The 15,507-nt window shown below is 41.3% G+C and overlaps 1 protein-coding gene across 1 annotated transcript in view; it reads left to right on the top strand.

Annotated features, from left to right (window-relative positions):
* The window catches only part of LAMB1 (laminin subunit beta 1), a 57,058-nt gene that overhangs the window by 23,051 nt on the left and 18,500 nt on the right, over positions 1–15,507 (top strand). Inside the window, exons 14-23 of the mRNA XM_067564434.1 lie at positions 1,855–2,013; positions 2,930–3,057; positions 3,279–3,402; positions 3,921–4,125; positions 4,302–4,445; positions 4,814–5,045; positions 6,282–6,445; positions 7,347–7,571; positions 9,135–9,352; positions 10,066–10,162. Coding sequence (XP_067420535.1) covers positions 1,855–2,013; positions 2,930–3,057; positions 3,279–3,402; positions 3,921–4,125; positions 4,302–4,445; positions 4,814–5,045; positions 6,282–6,445; positions 7,347–7,571; positions 9,135–9,352; positions 10,066–10,162 — 1,696 coding nt within the window. The remainder of the gene's footprint in view (positions 1–1,854; positions 2,014–2,929; positions 3,058–3,278; positions 3,403–3,920; positions 4,126–4,301; positions 4,446–4,813; positions 5,046–6,281; positions 6,446–7,346; positions 7,572–9,134; positions 9,353–10,065; positions 10,163–15,507) is intronic.

Below are 15,507 nucleotides of genomic sequence, written 5' to 3' on the forward strand. Positions count from 1 at the left end.
GGTGCTCAGTTATTTCCTGCTTTCACTTTGTCATTCCCAGCAGTGACAGGCTACCCAAGTGCACCTGTTTGCTTTCTCTTCCAAGATGGTTAATAGTGTGACTGCCCACAGTTATAGACACAACACAGCTCTTTTTATGCAAGCCTATTTTATTCCTCAGGTAAAAGCACTACAGAGAAAACATTAAGAACAATAAAAGAATGCATGCTCACCAGCTTCCCAGAGATCACCCCAACTCTGACATCAGCTCTGGCAGGAAATTAGTCCTTCAAAGCCCCCCAAATGACTGGGTGCTTGTTCTGAGCTGAGGCTGGCATGGACGTCATGGTCACAAGTTCATAACAGCCTCTGCTCAGAACAAGCACCCAGCCTTATGGGGCCTCAGTAGGCCCAGTTCTGCCATCCCCTACCCTAAGGATTGGGATCCTCCATGGACCAGGGGTCCGTGTCCATTTGCTGGATCAGGAAGAAGGCCCTGAGCAAGGTTAAAACCAATCTGTTTGTCCAAAATTCCTTTCTTTGTCTGTTGATCCCTGGAGAATCCATTCTGAACTAGTCTCTGTGAACCTCTCCGGGGCAGGGGTGTGGGGTGGCTTCAAAGGGTTGATAACCAGAGGTATTACATTAGCATCCCATTCTGACTGGAGAAGGTACATACAATTCCCCGATCACACATACACAGCTGCATTTTTAGCACAATGGACTCCAACAGTATTAAACCTGATTTAGTAAGGATTAACTTCGTTCAGTAAAGTTAATTCAGGATATTGTGGGAAATCGTCAGCCTGTCACAGGCGCATCCTGATGTAATAATCATACTGACATTTCCTTAAAATGCACCCCTTCCTATTAACCATACCTGACCTGAAGAACTCCGTAAGCTCGAAAGCTTGTCTCGCCACCAGAAGTGGATCTGATACCTCACCCACATTGTACACATTGCTTCCCTTCTGACTAAGACAGTTTTCTTAGGAATGTGCAGGATGTTGTCTTATTTTTATATACCTAACTATTCACTGATTTAGATTTCTTTCAAACAGAAACTTCAAGTGTCAGACACTTCCATATTCTGCCCTCCCCCACCCTTGCTGGGTTCATATGTAGAGTACCAGATAATCCCAGACCAAAGGAAATGGCCATGTTTTTAGTTAGGTTTATGCCTGTTTGCGCTGGATTCTCTATCTTTTAATGTCCCTCTTCTGTCTGGATGGCTATTGTCTGCGTTTTTAATGAGAGCCCCTAACTACTGGTTTGGGTTGGACCGTTTTAGTCAGTCAGACCTCCGAAAGGTAATTACGCTAACTGCCCTTTTGAATGCTGACTGGAGTGTGTTATGTGTTGGATGTGTGGGTGCCAAGCAATGACCAGATAGACTCTAATAGTTACAAATACAACATGAAAAGACATGAATAGAGTTGTATCAGTTATGATCTGGGTTGTAGCTATACGTTGTAATGATTTTATTTGTGTTTCTGTTTTGTGCAAGTTTGATTTTAAATATGATCAGTGGTTCACATCAAGACGGTATTTTAAACTTGAATAAATGGATGGACAACTGTGCAGTACAGTTTCATTCAGTTTCAGTGCAATGAAAGAAAAGTGCTGTCTCTGCAAACAAGAGGGCAAGGCGTACATGCATCTTGTGCATGTATAAAAGAGAGCTTGTTTTCTCTATATCACGTGATTTTAATAACAAACCAAGCAACCCAGAAAACATAAATGCAATAATAACCTGTTAATTCACATAGTCTCCAGGGTTTCTGTGCCTATGGATTTCTGCTCCCATCATTGAAAAGGAATGTTTTAGCTACATTTGATTTTTCTGTATTGCAATAACTTCCCCCTCTTCCTTAGGGAGTGAGCATAATTGAGCGCCAGTATTCTCAAGATCGTATCCCATCCTGGACTGGAATAGGATTTGTAAGAGTTCCTGAAGGGGAATATCTGGAATTCTATATTGACAATATTCCATATTCTATGGAGTATGATGTTGTGATTCGCTATGAGCCACAGGTAAATGGTCAAGCTTTACATCCATATTATCAACATTGTTACCTTTGAGAAGGCAATGATGGGTTGTAGATATCTTAGTAGAGATCTTAAGTAGATAACTTAAGAAGGCCTGAGTTCTCCTTGTGGAATGCTAGGAGCTGACTGGGGCAAATATAGTCTTTTTCACTATAAAATAAAACAGGAATGCAAAAGACTTATACTGACCACTAGTGTTATTTGCATCACAATCATTATTTATTATCTTATTATAATTGTGCCTTTGGGGTACATAATGCTTACTGGACAATTAAAACAATTATGACAGATCACTTATGGGTAAGGTTAAGATTCTGTCACAGATATTTTTAGTAAAAGTCAGGGACAAGTCACAGGTAATAAACAAAAATTCATGGAAGCAGAAACCTGTCCTTGACTTTTACTAAAAATATCCTGGGGTAGAGGAGACAAACAGAGCGCTGCCAGGATTCGCAGCTGCTTCAGCCCCACCGCTGCTCTAGCGGCAGGGGCTGACCTCTGGGACAGAATTACATCCTTATTTATGAAACAGTTAATTATATATATTAGGCATAACACAGCAAGGACTACTAATAAACAAAGGGTGTGGAAACAAGGCCATGTGACATTAAGAGACCAATTGCACATCTCCTACAAGCAATCCATGCGCTGAAATAAATTTGCATAAAATATTAATGGAATAAATGTGAACACAGGAATAAATGTAACCGTTCCGAGGAAATCTTGATCTGTTTGTGGATAGTTTAGAAACAGAAAAAAGAAAAAATCCATCATATAAATTGTTCACAATACCATGAATTGTGATTGTTACATGTGCATCTTGTTAGTTCTCATTCTCACATGTAGTTTTGGTATCAGTTTAATGACTTATTCATTGGTTAATACTGACCAATTTTTCCAGTTACCAGATCATTGGGAAAGAGCTGTTATCACTGTTTCACGCCCAGGCAAGATTCCTACTAGTAGCCGATGTGGTAATACCGTTCCTGATGATGACAATCAGATTGTATCATTATCACCAGGCTCCAGGTCTGTATAACAGTTGTATCATTCACTTCAGGATCTGTGGGCTTTTTAGGTTTTGGTCACAAAAGCTTCCAAACATTCTTTTCAAAATGTACCATTCATTCATAGTAGAATTCAAACAAGAAGGGGCAGAAAATTATGCTGAATGTTCCATCGAGCCATCTAAAAAGATTGATTACATTCAACATTTTAAATGAAAACCATACATCTTGTTTCCAATCCAGATATGTAGTCCTCCCACGCTCCATATGTTTCGAAAAGGGACTGAATTACACTATTCATCTGGAGCTGCCACAGTACTCCTCTCATGATACTGAAGTGGAAAGCCCATACACACTCATTGATTCTGTAAGTGAAAGTTACTTTACAGATGTTTTAAAAGAAAACTTAAAATCCTAAATGTTGTATTTTCCTTTTGGGTGCTGCTACGTAAATCTTACTGAAGTCAATGGGAGCTCTGTTTACTTACCCATTGGCTAAATTTGGCCATATGTTTACAACTGTTTTCTTCAGATTTAAAGAATATGTGCTGTTTGGTTTCTTTTCTGATACGAGTTCTTTGCTGTACATTACAGGATCACTGACATGCTAAAGTGTTGAACAGCTAAAGTTTGTACCTTTATACAAGGGAGGCAGGCTCATCATGATATCAAACCTGATCTTCTGTATTTTCCATAAAATATTAGTTTTGTGGATGCTAGAAATTTTTCTATGAAAATTAAGAAGAACTTGTTCTTTTTTGTTGATTTTTTTTTCTTTTTCTTTAAAAAGCCAACATAATAGGAAACAAAGTAATACTTAGTTTAGACAAAAATGAACTGGTATTATAAATGGTAACATTTCGTCCTTTTATAATTGTTTCATAGCTTGTTCTTATGCCTTACTGCAAATCGCTGGACATATTCACAGTGGGGGGCTCAGGCGAAGATGTGGTCACTAACAGTGCTTGGGAAACATTTCAAAGATATCGATGTCTGGAAAACAGCAGGAGTGTTGTGAAAACCCCTATGACTGATGTCTGCAAGAATATTATTTTTAGCATCTCTGCACTGTTACATGAGACGGCATTATGTATGTACAACTTAATTGACTTGCAGAGTAAAATACAATTTTCTAGTTAATGTTGTTGCCAAGAAGTGGGTAGGGTGTGCAGGTGTGGATATACGTGTGGGGGGATGCTGCTCAAACCTGTTTTATGAACTGTGGTGCTCTTTTTTTCCAAATCATGTTCTCTCCTCACAATTCAGCTTGCGAGTGCAACCCTCAAGGCTCCTTAAGTTCAGTGTGTGACCCTAATGGAGGACAATGCCAGTGTCGTCCGAATGTTGTTGGAAGGAGATGTGACAGATGTGCTCCTGGCACCTTTGGGTTTGGACCTAGTGGATGCAAATGTACGTTAATCCATAATCTTCACATATTCATTCTAGTCAGGCAATGGCAAGTTGAATAATGGGGAATATTGGTATCTAATGCTTTCTAACAAGATATTCTTTAAGGCACTGTTGTTCTTTGGATCCAAGTAGAACCTAGGACAACCAGTTTAAAGTCTCCGCCTTGTTGAGTCGTGTATTCTAGTACAAATGTAGGATCTGATCTTTCAGCCTTTACTTGGGCAAAATTCTCATTTGTTTCTGTGGGAGCTTTGCTGGCGTAATGACTGCAGAACTGACTCCAGAGGCTGCAGCTGCATAAATGTATGATGTGACGTTTTCCAACTATCATTTCTTTTACCTGTGTTTTTTTTACCTGTTTTATTTAGCTTGTGAATGTCATGTACAAGGTGCTGTCAGTTCCTTCTGTCATCCTGAGACTGGCCAGTGCCACTGTTTCCATGGAGCATATGGCCGTCAGTGTGATAGGTGCTTACCTGGATACTGGGGATTTCCAAGCTGTCAGCCTTGCCAATGTAATGGCCACTCGGATGACTGTGACCCGTACACCGGGGAATGTTTGAATTGCCGTGATTCCACCACGGGACACAACTGTGAAAGGTAGGGTCTCTTCTTATAGCTGATTTACTGGTACATTATTATACTTGATAAGCAATATCCCCTGAACTGCCCCAGGCAAAACTAATGCCCAATCCGAAAGTCATTACTCAAGTAAGTCCCACTGAAGTCAGTGAAACTGGCATGATCAAGCACAAAGCCCTGATTCTGCACTGAGGTGCCCCGCCCTGATAAACCCATCAGGGAACCCGTGTCTCCTGTTTACAAAGGGATTGTGTCTGTATGTAAATATCACACGTCCATCTGACTTGGATTTCAGCACAGAGAAATAGGAATGAAAAGAAGTGTCTTGGTCTGCCAAATAGGACATCTGGGTTCAGGACGAGTCCAAGGACTTTTATTACAAAAGGCTTGTTCGGGGGCGAGGCGGGGTTTGAAAGCGACAATGTCCATTTATAAGAGGGAGGGTCAGCTCTCACTGTAAAAATGCCTCTCCTAGTGTCCGCACTAGCAGCAGCAGCTGTGCAGTGGAGAGCAAGGCAGGAATTTTAAGGAGACAGACAAGCCCAGAATCGTTTCAGACACCTAGATTATCACTTCATTTTAATAAGGGCAAAATGGCAGGACCTGTTTTCTTACACCCCTGGCCAAGGGGAGTGAATAACTCTTCAACAAACCTGTTGGTGAGAATGTGTACAGCTGAAAGAGACACAGAGATGAAAAGCCTGTGGAGAGTATCACAGGCCCTGGTGCAGAACTGGCCAGAGCTGCTTGGTCACTGGGCTGACTGCAACCATGGCGACCAAAGCAGATTCTGAGGGGAAGGGGCAAACCCCATCCTCTCTAAGCAGCAGCTGGACACCTATGGGGCCTCCTATCTTTTTTCCCTGCCCTGGGACACTGTCTGAGCTCAGGAGTGCATGTTGAGGAGGTACTAAACTGATTTCTCCATATAAATGCCTAAACACCTACCAGAGGCGGTTTTTAACTGTGACTGAAAGTGTGATGATCAGAAGCAAGATGTTGCATCTGAGATGGAGTGGTTTGGTTTGGCTTGTCATATTATTTTTAATGCTAGCATGAGCCAAAGAAAACATCTTTAAAATTGCATTATTCATGCTGTGAATAGCAATTGGAGACTTATAAAAGATGTACTGTGCTGTAATCCTTCTCCCTTTTCCCTCCAGTCATTGAAAACAATTATAGTATGATTTCATATCAGAAGAAATAGTTTGTATAGCATCTGCCTGCGATCTCACAGGCCTTTACTTAATACAGGTGCCTTGGTGGCTATTACGGAGACCCTGTCCTAGGATCAGGAGATCATTGTCGGCCTTGCCTTTGTCCAGATGGCCCAGAAAGTGGGCGTCAGTTTGCCAGCAGCTGTTATCAAGATCCTATTACTCTGCAAGTGGTGTGTGTCTGTAATGTGGGCTACATAGGTAAATACCATGTGCTTTAATCTGGCTACAGAGAGGGAATATGCAGAGGGAAGTAGACAGCACTAGGTAGGATATGTACTGGTAGAAGTAACTGTAGTACCAATATTTGTAAGTGTTGTAGTTTTTATTTACAAATTAAGGACCAATCCCTGGCAAGCAACATGTATATGCATTCACTGGAAAATCAGTAGAAGTGAGAGAGAGGTTACCCACCCATATTATTCCTATATCTGCCAGATGTCTCCACCCAGTATTTATTGTTCAGTTTAATTTAAATTGTAGGCACCTTAAGAGCAAGTCTTTGATTTTGTGTGTCTGTGAAGCACCATGTACCCCTGTAGCGATATATAAATAATGGCATTATAAGAACCACTCCCAGCCAGCAGACATATACTGCAGGCAGGAGCGGCACTTTGAAAAAGCTAGGAAAGAACGTCTTGCACAGCAAAAATGTCTGTATCTCTCTACATCGTAATGAATGGTTATGATGTTAGAAGTTAATTTGAGTCATGGCTCAGCAAAGCGTCTCTGCTGAGGACAGTACTGAAGTCAAAAGGCTTAAACTTAAGCATATGCTTCAGTGCTGTCCTGAATAGGGATGCCCATTAACACATGTGCAAGTACTTTCCTGAATCGGGGCCTTGAGTTCTGAAGTCCATGACAAGGAACTGTATCCTGCCCTGCTATAAATTGGCTCAACTCCATTGAAATCAATGGATTTACTCGACTTACACCTGCTGAGAATATTGTATTTTGTTTCTCTAAATATATTTGAACTCAATTTCCTTTCAATTACTCACCTTCCATCTCTTGGCACACTGTCTTGCTGTTTATTGATTTATATGTTAACGAGCTGAAATAATAATTCCTTAGTTTATTGATCATTTGTTTGTTTAAACAGGAAGCAGATGTGATGAATGTGCTTCTGGTTTCTTTGGAGACCCTGAAGAGATAGGTGGAGTCTGCCAGCAGTGCCAGTGTAACAACAACATTGACATGACTGATTCAGGGGCCTGTGACAAGCGGTCAGGAAAGTGCCTGAAGTGCTTGTATCAAACTGAGGGTGAAAACTGCCACTTGTGTAAATCTGGGTACTATGGACATGCACTGCAACAAGATTGTAGAAGTAAGTGGGGGCAGCGGACTTCCCGTTCCTTATCTCTGCAGCACTAGCCAGAAGTCATTTACCTCCATTAAACTCTGGAATATCATGAAGTGTAATAAACTGTGGAGCTGTTGATCTTGCAGGTGGTCTCAGTACATTAATGGAGGATGGCAGATAATCTAAAGTATTTTTAATTTACCCGGAACCATTTCTGATTAAACTGATGGTAGGAACCTAATTACCTCTGGCTAAAATTGGGCATGTTTTCTTGCATTCAGTGTGATTCTTTAGCGGGCAGGAGTCTTTAGTTTAACAGGGAGAGATGAGATACCTAGCATTTACATGTCCAAACAACTGAAAGGATAAGGCTCTTGTGGGATTAGGGTTTCCTGCCTTCTTGTTAGCATTCATTGTTTCCCTCTTATCAAGAGATTGAGCATGGCCATTTCCTGCTGCTTCTTAAACCCTGAAGACTTGGCTTTTGTATACATAAACATTCCTGGGATGTTAAAGAACAGCAGGAGTGGGAAGTTTCTGGAATCTTAGAAGGAAGGGCTGCATCAGGGAATGATAAGTGTTAAGCCTGGTTACAGTCACATAATGGTGGAGTTTTGTTTGTTTTTTAAAAAATTTACTCCAGAGTGCTACTCTTTGTGTTTATCCAGAGTCATGCCTGCTTACGTTAATCACAAAAAAAACCCCAGTGTTTTTTACTATTTCTGTTAGCCCTACAGAGCAAACACCTCCTTGAAGGAGGGAGCTGACTTCTATTCTGGGTCACCTATCATCCACCAAATTTTTAACAAGATCTGTGTTGCAGAGTCTCTGTTTCCGGTGGCTATGTGTGAACCAGAAAGAATCCAGCCTGGGTTTCGGATCCCAGGGTGAGTTTGGCAGGGCTTGGAAACTGGTGCTTGGAAACTAATAATCTTTTCCACTTTGTAAAGAGAGCACATTTATATGGAGACAATAAATGTAGAGCCCTATGGTGTCTCCCTTATAAAATTCACTTTTCAGAGTATAGCTGTACTTAGAGTCCCTATTTCTGCCTATTATAGGTGGTCCTAGTCCTGCACAATGCTTAGAATCCTCAACCGTACTACAGTGCATATCACAGGAGCACTTCGCAGGATTAAGCCTTAGTTACGCTATTGCTCAAATCAATTTGGAAACAGATGTAGCATGATGCTGAAATTTGTCTGCATCTTTGCATTGTTAATAACTTTCAGCATAAGTTCTAAAAAATTAATAGAGGCATTTTAATGAGAAGACCATTTACCGTCTATCCACCTGGGTATTTATGCTGCACTCATTACCATGGCCCCTGTACCTAGACAGGCTTTACAGGGTGCTTCATTAGGCTTTCCCTCCAAAAATGTATCTGTTTTCTAAGTAACTTTTACAATGCCAGGACATGCCCGTAGGGATGTTAGTGTAACTTTCTCCATATGAATAGGATCATGTTGTCTCCCTGGAAACCATCTTCTCTGTCTGTAACACAGACATTTAGGTTTGAACTCAAGTTTAATGTGTTTTTATGCTAGCACAGCACAGTCAGTCAGGCTGTTTGCTCTTCCATTACAGAGTGTGTCTGTAATTACTTGGGATCGGTGCGAGAGCACTGCAATAGCTCAGAAGACTGTCGGTGTGAGAAAACAACTGGTCAGTGCCACTGCCTTCCCAATGTGATTGGGCAGAACTGTGATCACTGTGCACCAAACACTTGGAGACTGGCCAGCGGAACTGGATGTGAACTGTGTGAGTGCGATGTTGCCCGTTCCTTCGGGCCATCGTGTAATGAGGTAAGAAATGCATGGGGCCTCATTAGTGCTATCCAGCAAAATACTCCTCTGCACAGTTATTGGCTGTATTCACAGTAAAGCTGTACAATGGCTTCGTAAATCAGATTTCAAACATTTCCTTCAAGAAGAGTAGGTAATGTTCTCGATAGGCTGTATAACTGCTAGGGCTGTGGGAAAGTCATGACAAAAATGGCAGTTCATGGACAAACACCAGAGGAATTTAAAAAAAGGCTCAGGCATTGTCTCTATACCCCAAATAATATTTCTTCCCCGGTGCATGCACTGCAAGAAGGGCTGGGTTATCAGAAGTGTTGAGCACCACAACTCCATTTTTAAAGTTGATGGGAGCCGTAGGGCCTTGGCAGTCTTGAAAATTTGGCCATACTGCTTCAGGTCTAAATATTATGTTCTGCCAGAGAGTCCACACAAGGGTAGAAAGGAAATTAGGATCTGGTCCAGAGAGGTAAAGCATCAGATTTTCTTAAATTGTTTTTATCATTCAGCTTTAGTCCGTGTCCAGCCGTGTTGTTTAAAACCAGCTTCCTGTTAGTGAGCTCAGCTGCTGAGTCTTTGTCAATAAATGAAGAGACCACAATGACTCTCTACCTGAGAATGTTCCCCATAAACCTTAGAATAGCTCTGAGAGTTTTGGTGATGTTTCCCTCCAGGAAGGAAAACCAATTCACTTTCTGTTCTGCTCCTATGTTTAACAGTTCACTGGGCAGTGTCAGTGCATGCCTGGGTTTGGAGGGCGCACCTGCAGTGAGTGCCAAGAGCATTTCTGGGGTGATCCAAATGTGGCATGCCAAGGTGAGTCTAATTTTCCCTGCCCCCTTTCCTCATGCTGTGTTTTAAATGGCCCATGTACACTTTCAGTGATTGGAATCCTTCAAACTCCTTTTCACCTTCTTTTAAAGGGACCCTGCTGACTAGTTTGTGTAAAATAGTTGTTTATGTTGCCCTAAATATTGCAAGCTCTGTTACTGGCTTTGATGCTGACCACTTTGATTATGTTTGTGTACACAGAAAGAAACAAAACTGCATTCATTTCAGCAACTCTGTGTATTCATATATGCCTTGGCGGTGAGCATGCATTTTACATATAGAAAAGAGAGACCAACAGGGGAAAATATGTCAAGTAGTTAAGGCATTATAAACAAGAGTAAGGTTTTTTTACTGTCTTTGGCAGCACCTTTCTTAATGTTATGATGTTTGCATTCATAATGGTATAAAGAAACATGTCCATGTTTGGCATCTCTCTGGTATGCTGTCTTAGTAAAGATGGGCAGATGCAATACAATTCTAGCTGAAGCCTGGTGAACAAGGTAGATTTGTGTAGGTTTATAATAAGAACTGGTCTTTAATTCCAAATAAATAGGTTTATTGCTAAATAAATGATTGCTTAACTTTTACTATGTAGCAATTTTTCCACATTGTCAAGCTACTACTGTAGCAAGAGGACATCTTAAAGTAGCAAGATTTATGGGTTTGAGTGTCAACCTGGAAATGTATTTCCCTTGTCTTTAGGTTTTTACTTTTGATTCTATTTACAAAAAGATTTAGTGTATTGGAGTTTTCTGTCTCTATATACATCCTCTTATGTTACTTTAGATTATGTTAAAAGGAATTTTACTGAGTACACAAGGTATATAAACTTTAGCAAAAGATTATTCTCTTTGTTTCAAACTGCATAAAGGCACAGTGCACTTAGCTAGTCAGTCAGTATGCTACAACCAGCCAAATACCAGAACCTGATTAAATGGATTGTTTAGAAAACTGAATTCTGTGTGTCACTCTGTTATAAGCAAGTCTGTTTATTAATAGGGGAAAGAAACTTGAGACATTGTCCAGACCAGAACAAACTTGTATCTGTGATCTGTTTAAATAGGAGATTTGGCCAGGAGGGTTTGCAACAGCCTCCTAGATTAAATTAAGGTATGTTTTCTGCAGGGAAAAACGTACTTGCTGTGGTCTTTTAATAAATCCTTTTCAACTGATCTTCCTTGGAACCCCTACCTAAACAGATATGGGCGTCTCGGCTATTCAGGAGCTGTTAGGGATAAAGATAAAACACTCTTGAAGTTACTTGGTGGCACAGCATGTATTAGATTTCTTCTGAGCAAACTAGCATATTTATTGCTTTCCCCAGGGCTGCATGTGTTCCTCTGATTAAATGCTGCTGACTGTGCCTTCAATCTCATAATGCTTCAGGGCAGTGATTGTCTCCTGATATCAGCTCTCTCCATCAAGGTTTATTGATGGAATCCATCAGTACATTTTATCAGCAAGACTTTGCTGTGTGCCAGCATTTCTGACCATTTATTTGGTTTCTGCTCTCCTTTGAACAGGTAAAAACCTGCTTTTTAATGACTCTGAAGTGAAAAAGCAATAATATAATATTCAGAACACCTTTTTTCAATGTAGCTTTAAACCTTCTATCAAATCCAGTAACCAACCCTCCCCCCCATTTTACAGCAACACAGCAGACTTGCTTACCTATAAAATTTCATCCCCCTTGGGGTCCCATCTAGCAGAAAGCACCCATGCTTTTCTGAGCCAAGGCCATAGATACCAGCTCATCAGCATGCAAACTTATCTTGGGGTTGGTCAAGCCTCCTTTGGATGACCAAAACCTTATGTGCTGAAGAACTCCAGAGAACTCAGCTACTCCCTGTGCCATGGGCCAGTTGATAGGAACTTGCTCTGTGACCCCAAGAGGTCATGAATCTCTGGGGCTGCAAAGAGAGAATCCTGCCTCCCCACTCCACTCCATGGAGCCGCAGCAGAGGGAGTCAAAGCTGCTCTCAGTTCCACTCTATCAAGTGCCTAAATGGTTAAAGTTCTCTGGTTTTTACTAGGTCTTGGGATGTGATACAAACCTGGTCTGAGTTTTGAATTTGTAACACCCCTAAGCATGTGAGTGTTGTGTGGTGATGGGATTCATTGCTAGCATCTTCCACAGGTCAAGTGCTGGGACGGGGGCATTTGGCCTGGGGCATAAGAACAGCCATACTGGGTCAGACCAATGGTCCATCTAGCCCAGCATCCTGTCTTCCGACAGTGGCCAGTGCCAGGTGCTTCAGAGGGAATGAACAGAACAGGTATCATCAAGTGATCCCCATTCCCTGTCATCCACTCCCAGCTTCTGACAAACAGAGGGTAGGGACACTCAGAGAATGGGGTTGCATCCTTGACCATCCTGACTAATAGCTATTGAAGGACCTATCCTCCAGGAACTTATCTCATTCTTTTTTGAACCTGTTATAATTTTGGCCTTCACAGCATCCCCTGGTAATGATTTCAATATGTTAACTGTGCATTTTGTGAAGCAGTATTTCCTTTTGTTTGTTTTAAACCTCCTGCCTATTAATTGTATTGCATGAACCCTAGTTCTTGTGCTATGCGAAAGAATAAATGACATTTCCTTATTCACTTTTGCCACACCAGTAAAGATTGTATAGACTTCTATCATATCCCCTTTTAGTCCTCTCTTTTCCAAGTTGAAAAATCCCAGTCTTTTTAATCTCCCTCAGATGGAAGTTGTTCCATACCCTTAATCATTTTTGCTGGCTTTCTCTGTACCTTTTCCAATTCCAATATATCTATTTTAAGATGGGGCAACTGGATCTGCACACAGAATTCAAGATGTGGGTGTGCCATGGATTTATACAGTGACATTATGGTATTTTCTGTCTGATTATCTACCCTTTTCCTAATGGTTCCTAGCATTCTGTTTCCTTTTTTTGACTACTGCTGCACATTGAGAGGATGTTTTCAGAGAACTATGCACAGTGACTTCAAGATCTCTTTCTGAGTAGTAACAGCTAATTTTAGAGCCCCTCATTTTGTATTTATAGTTGGGATTATATTCTCCAATGTGCATTACTTTGCATTTATCAACATTGAATTTCATCTGCCATTTTGTTGCTCAGTCACCAAGTTTTGTGAGATCCTTTTGTAACTCTTCTTCGCAGTCTGCTTTGGACTTAACTATCTTGAGTAATTTTGTATTGTCTGCAGATTTTGCCACTTCGCTGTTTACCCATGACTGATTAGTTTGTTTAAGAGCCTTTGGTGAGGGAACTTATCAAAGGCTTTCTGAAAGTCCAAGTACACTATATCCACTGGATCACCCTTGTCCATATGTTTGTTGACTCCCTCAAAGAATTTCAGTAGATTGGTGAGGCATGATTTCCCTTTACAAAAGCCTTGTAACAAATCATATTTATCCACAGAGGTCTGTGGAACTGGATCGTCATCCAGCTGCTGCAAAAGGCTTCTGTCTGAGACTCTGAAACTTGCATGGTTTACCATATCAACCTAAGTACACTGTGCTCTGAAGCTGCTGCAAGAAGTTTTGAGTCAATTGGCTCCAATGGAAACAGGATCAGATAGTTCATGAGAAATCATTGGGGTGGAGATCTCTATTGCCCCTACTGCTATGACACCCTTTACAATTTTAAATATCTTAAGTTAAAAAAAAATAACCAAGGCCAAGATTTTAGGAAGTCACTAGTTATTTGGGATGCCTCAGGTTTGGGTCTGGAAAGACCTTAATGGGCCCAGGTTTTCAGAGGACAGGTTGGTACCTGACATTCCTAAAAATCCAGCCCCTTTTAGACATCTCATATCAGGCCTCCTGAATCACTAGTCACTTGTGAAAACCTTGGCCATCATGCCTCTGAACCAGCTTTCTGTCTCTGAGCACTGTTGTGGATCATCTACCTATATTGAAGTGGCTCCATGGAATGAGAACATTCATTCAAAATGGAGTAGTTACTGTTGCATAGAGAGGGCACTAATAGGTTCACTTCTGGCACCACCGTTATAATACTAGTAGAGACAAGCACACAGCAGAGGTGATGCGTGGGTGAGGCATGCAGGGTCACCTCTGCCTTCCTCCCATCCCTCCCCCCCACCCCAGATTTTTTGGTTGCACCTACCCAACCCAAACAGGTCTGTGGGAAAAACGAGACCTGAAGAAGAGCTCTGTGTAAGCTTGAAAGCTTGTCTCTTTCACCATCAGAAGTTGGTCGAATAAAAAGTATCACCTCACCCACCTTGTCTCTCTCATTTCAAAAGAAGGACTTTTTCTACCTCCACAACATTTTTCACAGGGAAAAATTTAGATTTATGATCAGGCTAGAATGCATGTTCTTTAATGAGAGTTTTGATCACTGTATCTCTTTCCATTTACGAAGGAACACGTTTGATCATCCTCTCCTAATTAATCCTAACCTGCAAAGCAAGCAGTTTTTCGTGTATTAATTTGCAGCTCTTTACCCCACCCTTGCCTTTCTTCCACCATCCCATGTGAAAAGAGAACAATCAATTATTTGTTTTAAAGGCAGTTAGTGACCATAGCTGATTAAAGCATTTAAATCTGTTTTGAGCAGAAATGTAAAGACCAAAGACTCCTCTGTAATTTCAGCATCTGTGTGGCTTTCATTCTCCCCCAGTTTCTAATCATGTCCTTTATATTTGCTTAAAAGGCCTTCAGTGTTCTTATAGGATTTGCAGTATTAGCCCCTAATACTCAGACTCCTAAGTGACCTCTGGGGGTGAGTTCCAGCAATTAGATATGCACTGAAACACTCTTGTGTCCCTGGATGTCTTTGATGGTTTCTTGTTCTTCCTTGGGAAAATCAGATGACCAGGTTTAAGCTAATAACTTTGCATCCTCATCTTGTAAACTAGGCACTGAACAGCTACAGTGACAGTAAAGTGTCACTTAAAATTCTGTGACAGTGGTTGGTCCCTCTTCAGCTTGTCAGTATTAATGCCACATTAATTCCTTTGACTGAGGGAGCGTGCCCATCATTAATGAGCAAGAATTCTAGTGTAAGGATGATTTTAGCTCTCCAGTAGCTGCCTGAGGATCATATTACAGCATTAACCTAGTCAGTTATTGCCATCTGCATCTGGCTAGGAAGTTGCAACCTTTCCTTTTGCATGCCACTGTCATCTGTGTTTTTGTTACCTCACGATTACACTGTTGCGAGGCGCTCTGGATGGGGCTACACTTTAAAATCATTCAGAGACTGAAGCTGGTGCAGCAAGCAGTGGACTGCTTATTGAATAGGGCATCTCACAAGCTGCATGCGATGCCAGTGCTCCAAAATCTGCACTGGCTGCCCACTGGTTTCTGGGTGGAG

This window comes from Emydura macquarii, unplaced genomic scaffold (genome assembly GCF_026122565.2).
Source record: "Emydura macquarii macquarii isolate MOO-44397 ecotype Brisbane River unplaced genomic scaffold, CSIRO-AGI_Emac_v2 contig_2636, whole genome shotgun sequence".
In the NCBI taxonomy this organism is placed as follows: domain Eukaryota; kingdom Metazoa; phylum Chordata; order Testudines; family Chelidae; genus Emydura; species Emydura macquarii.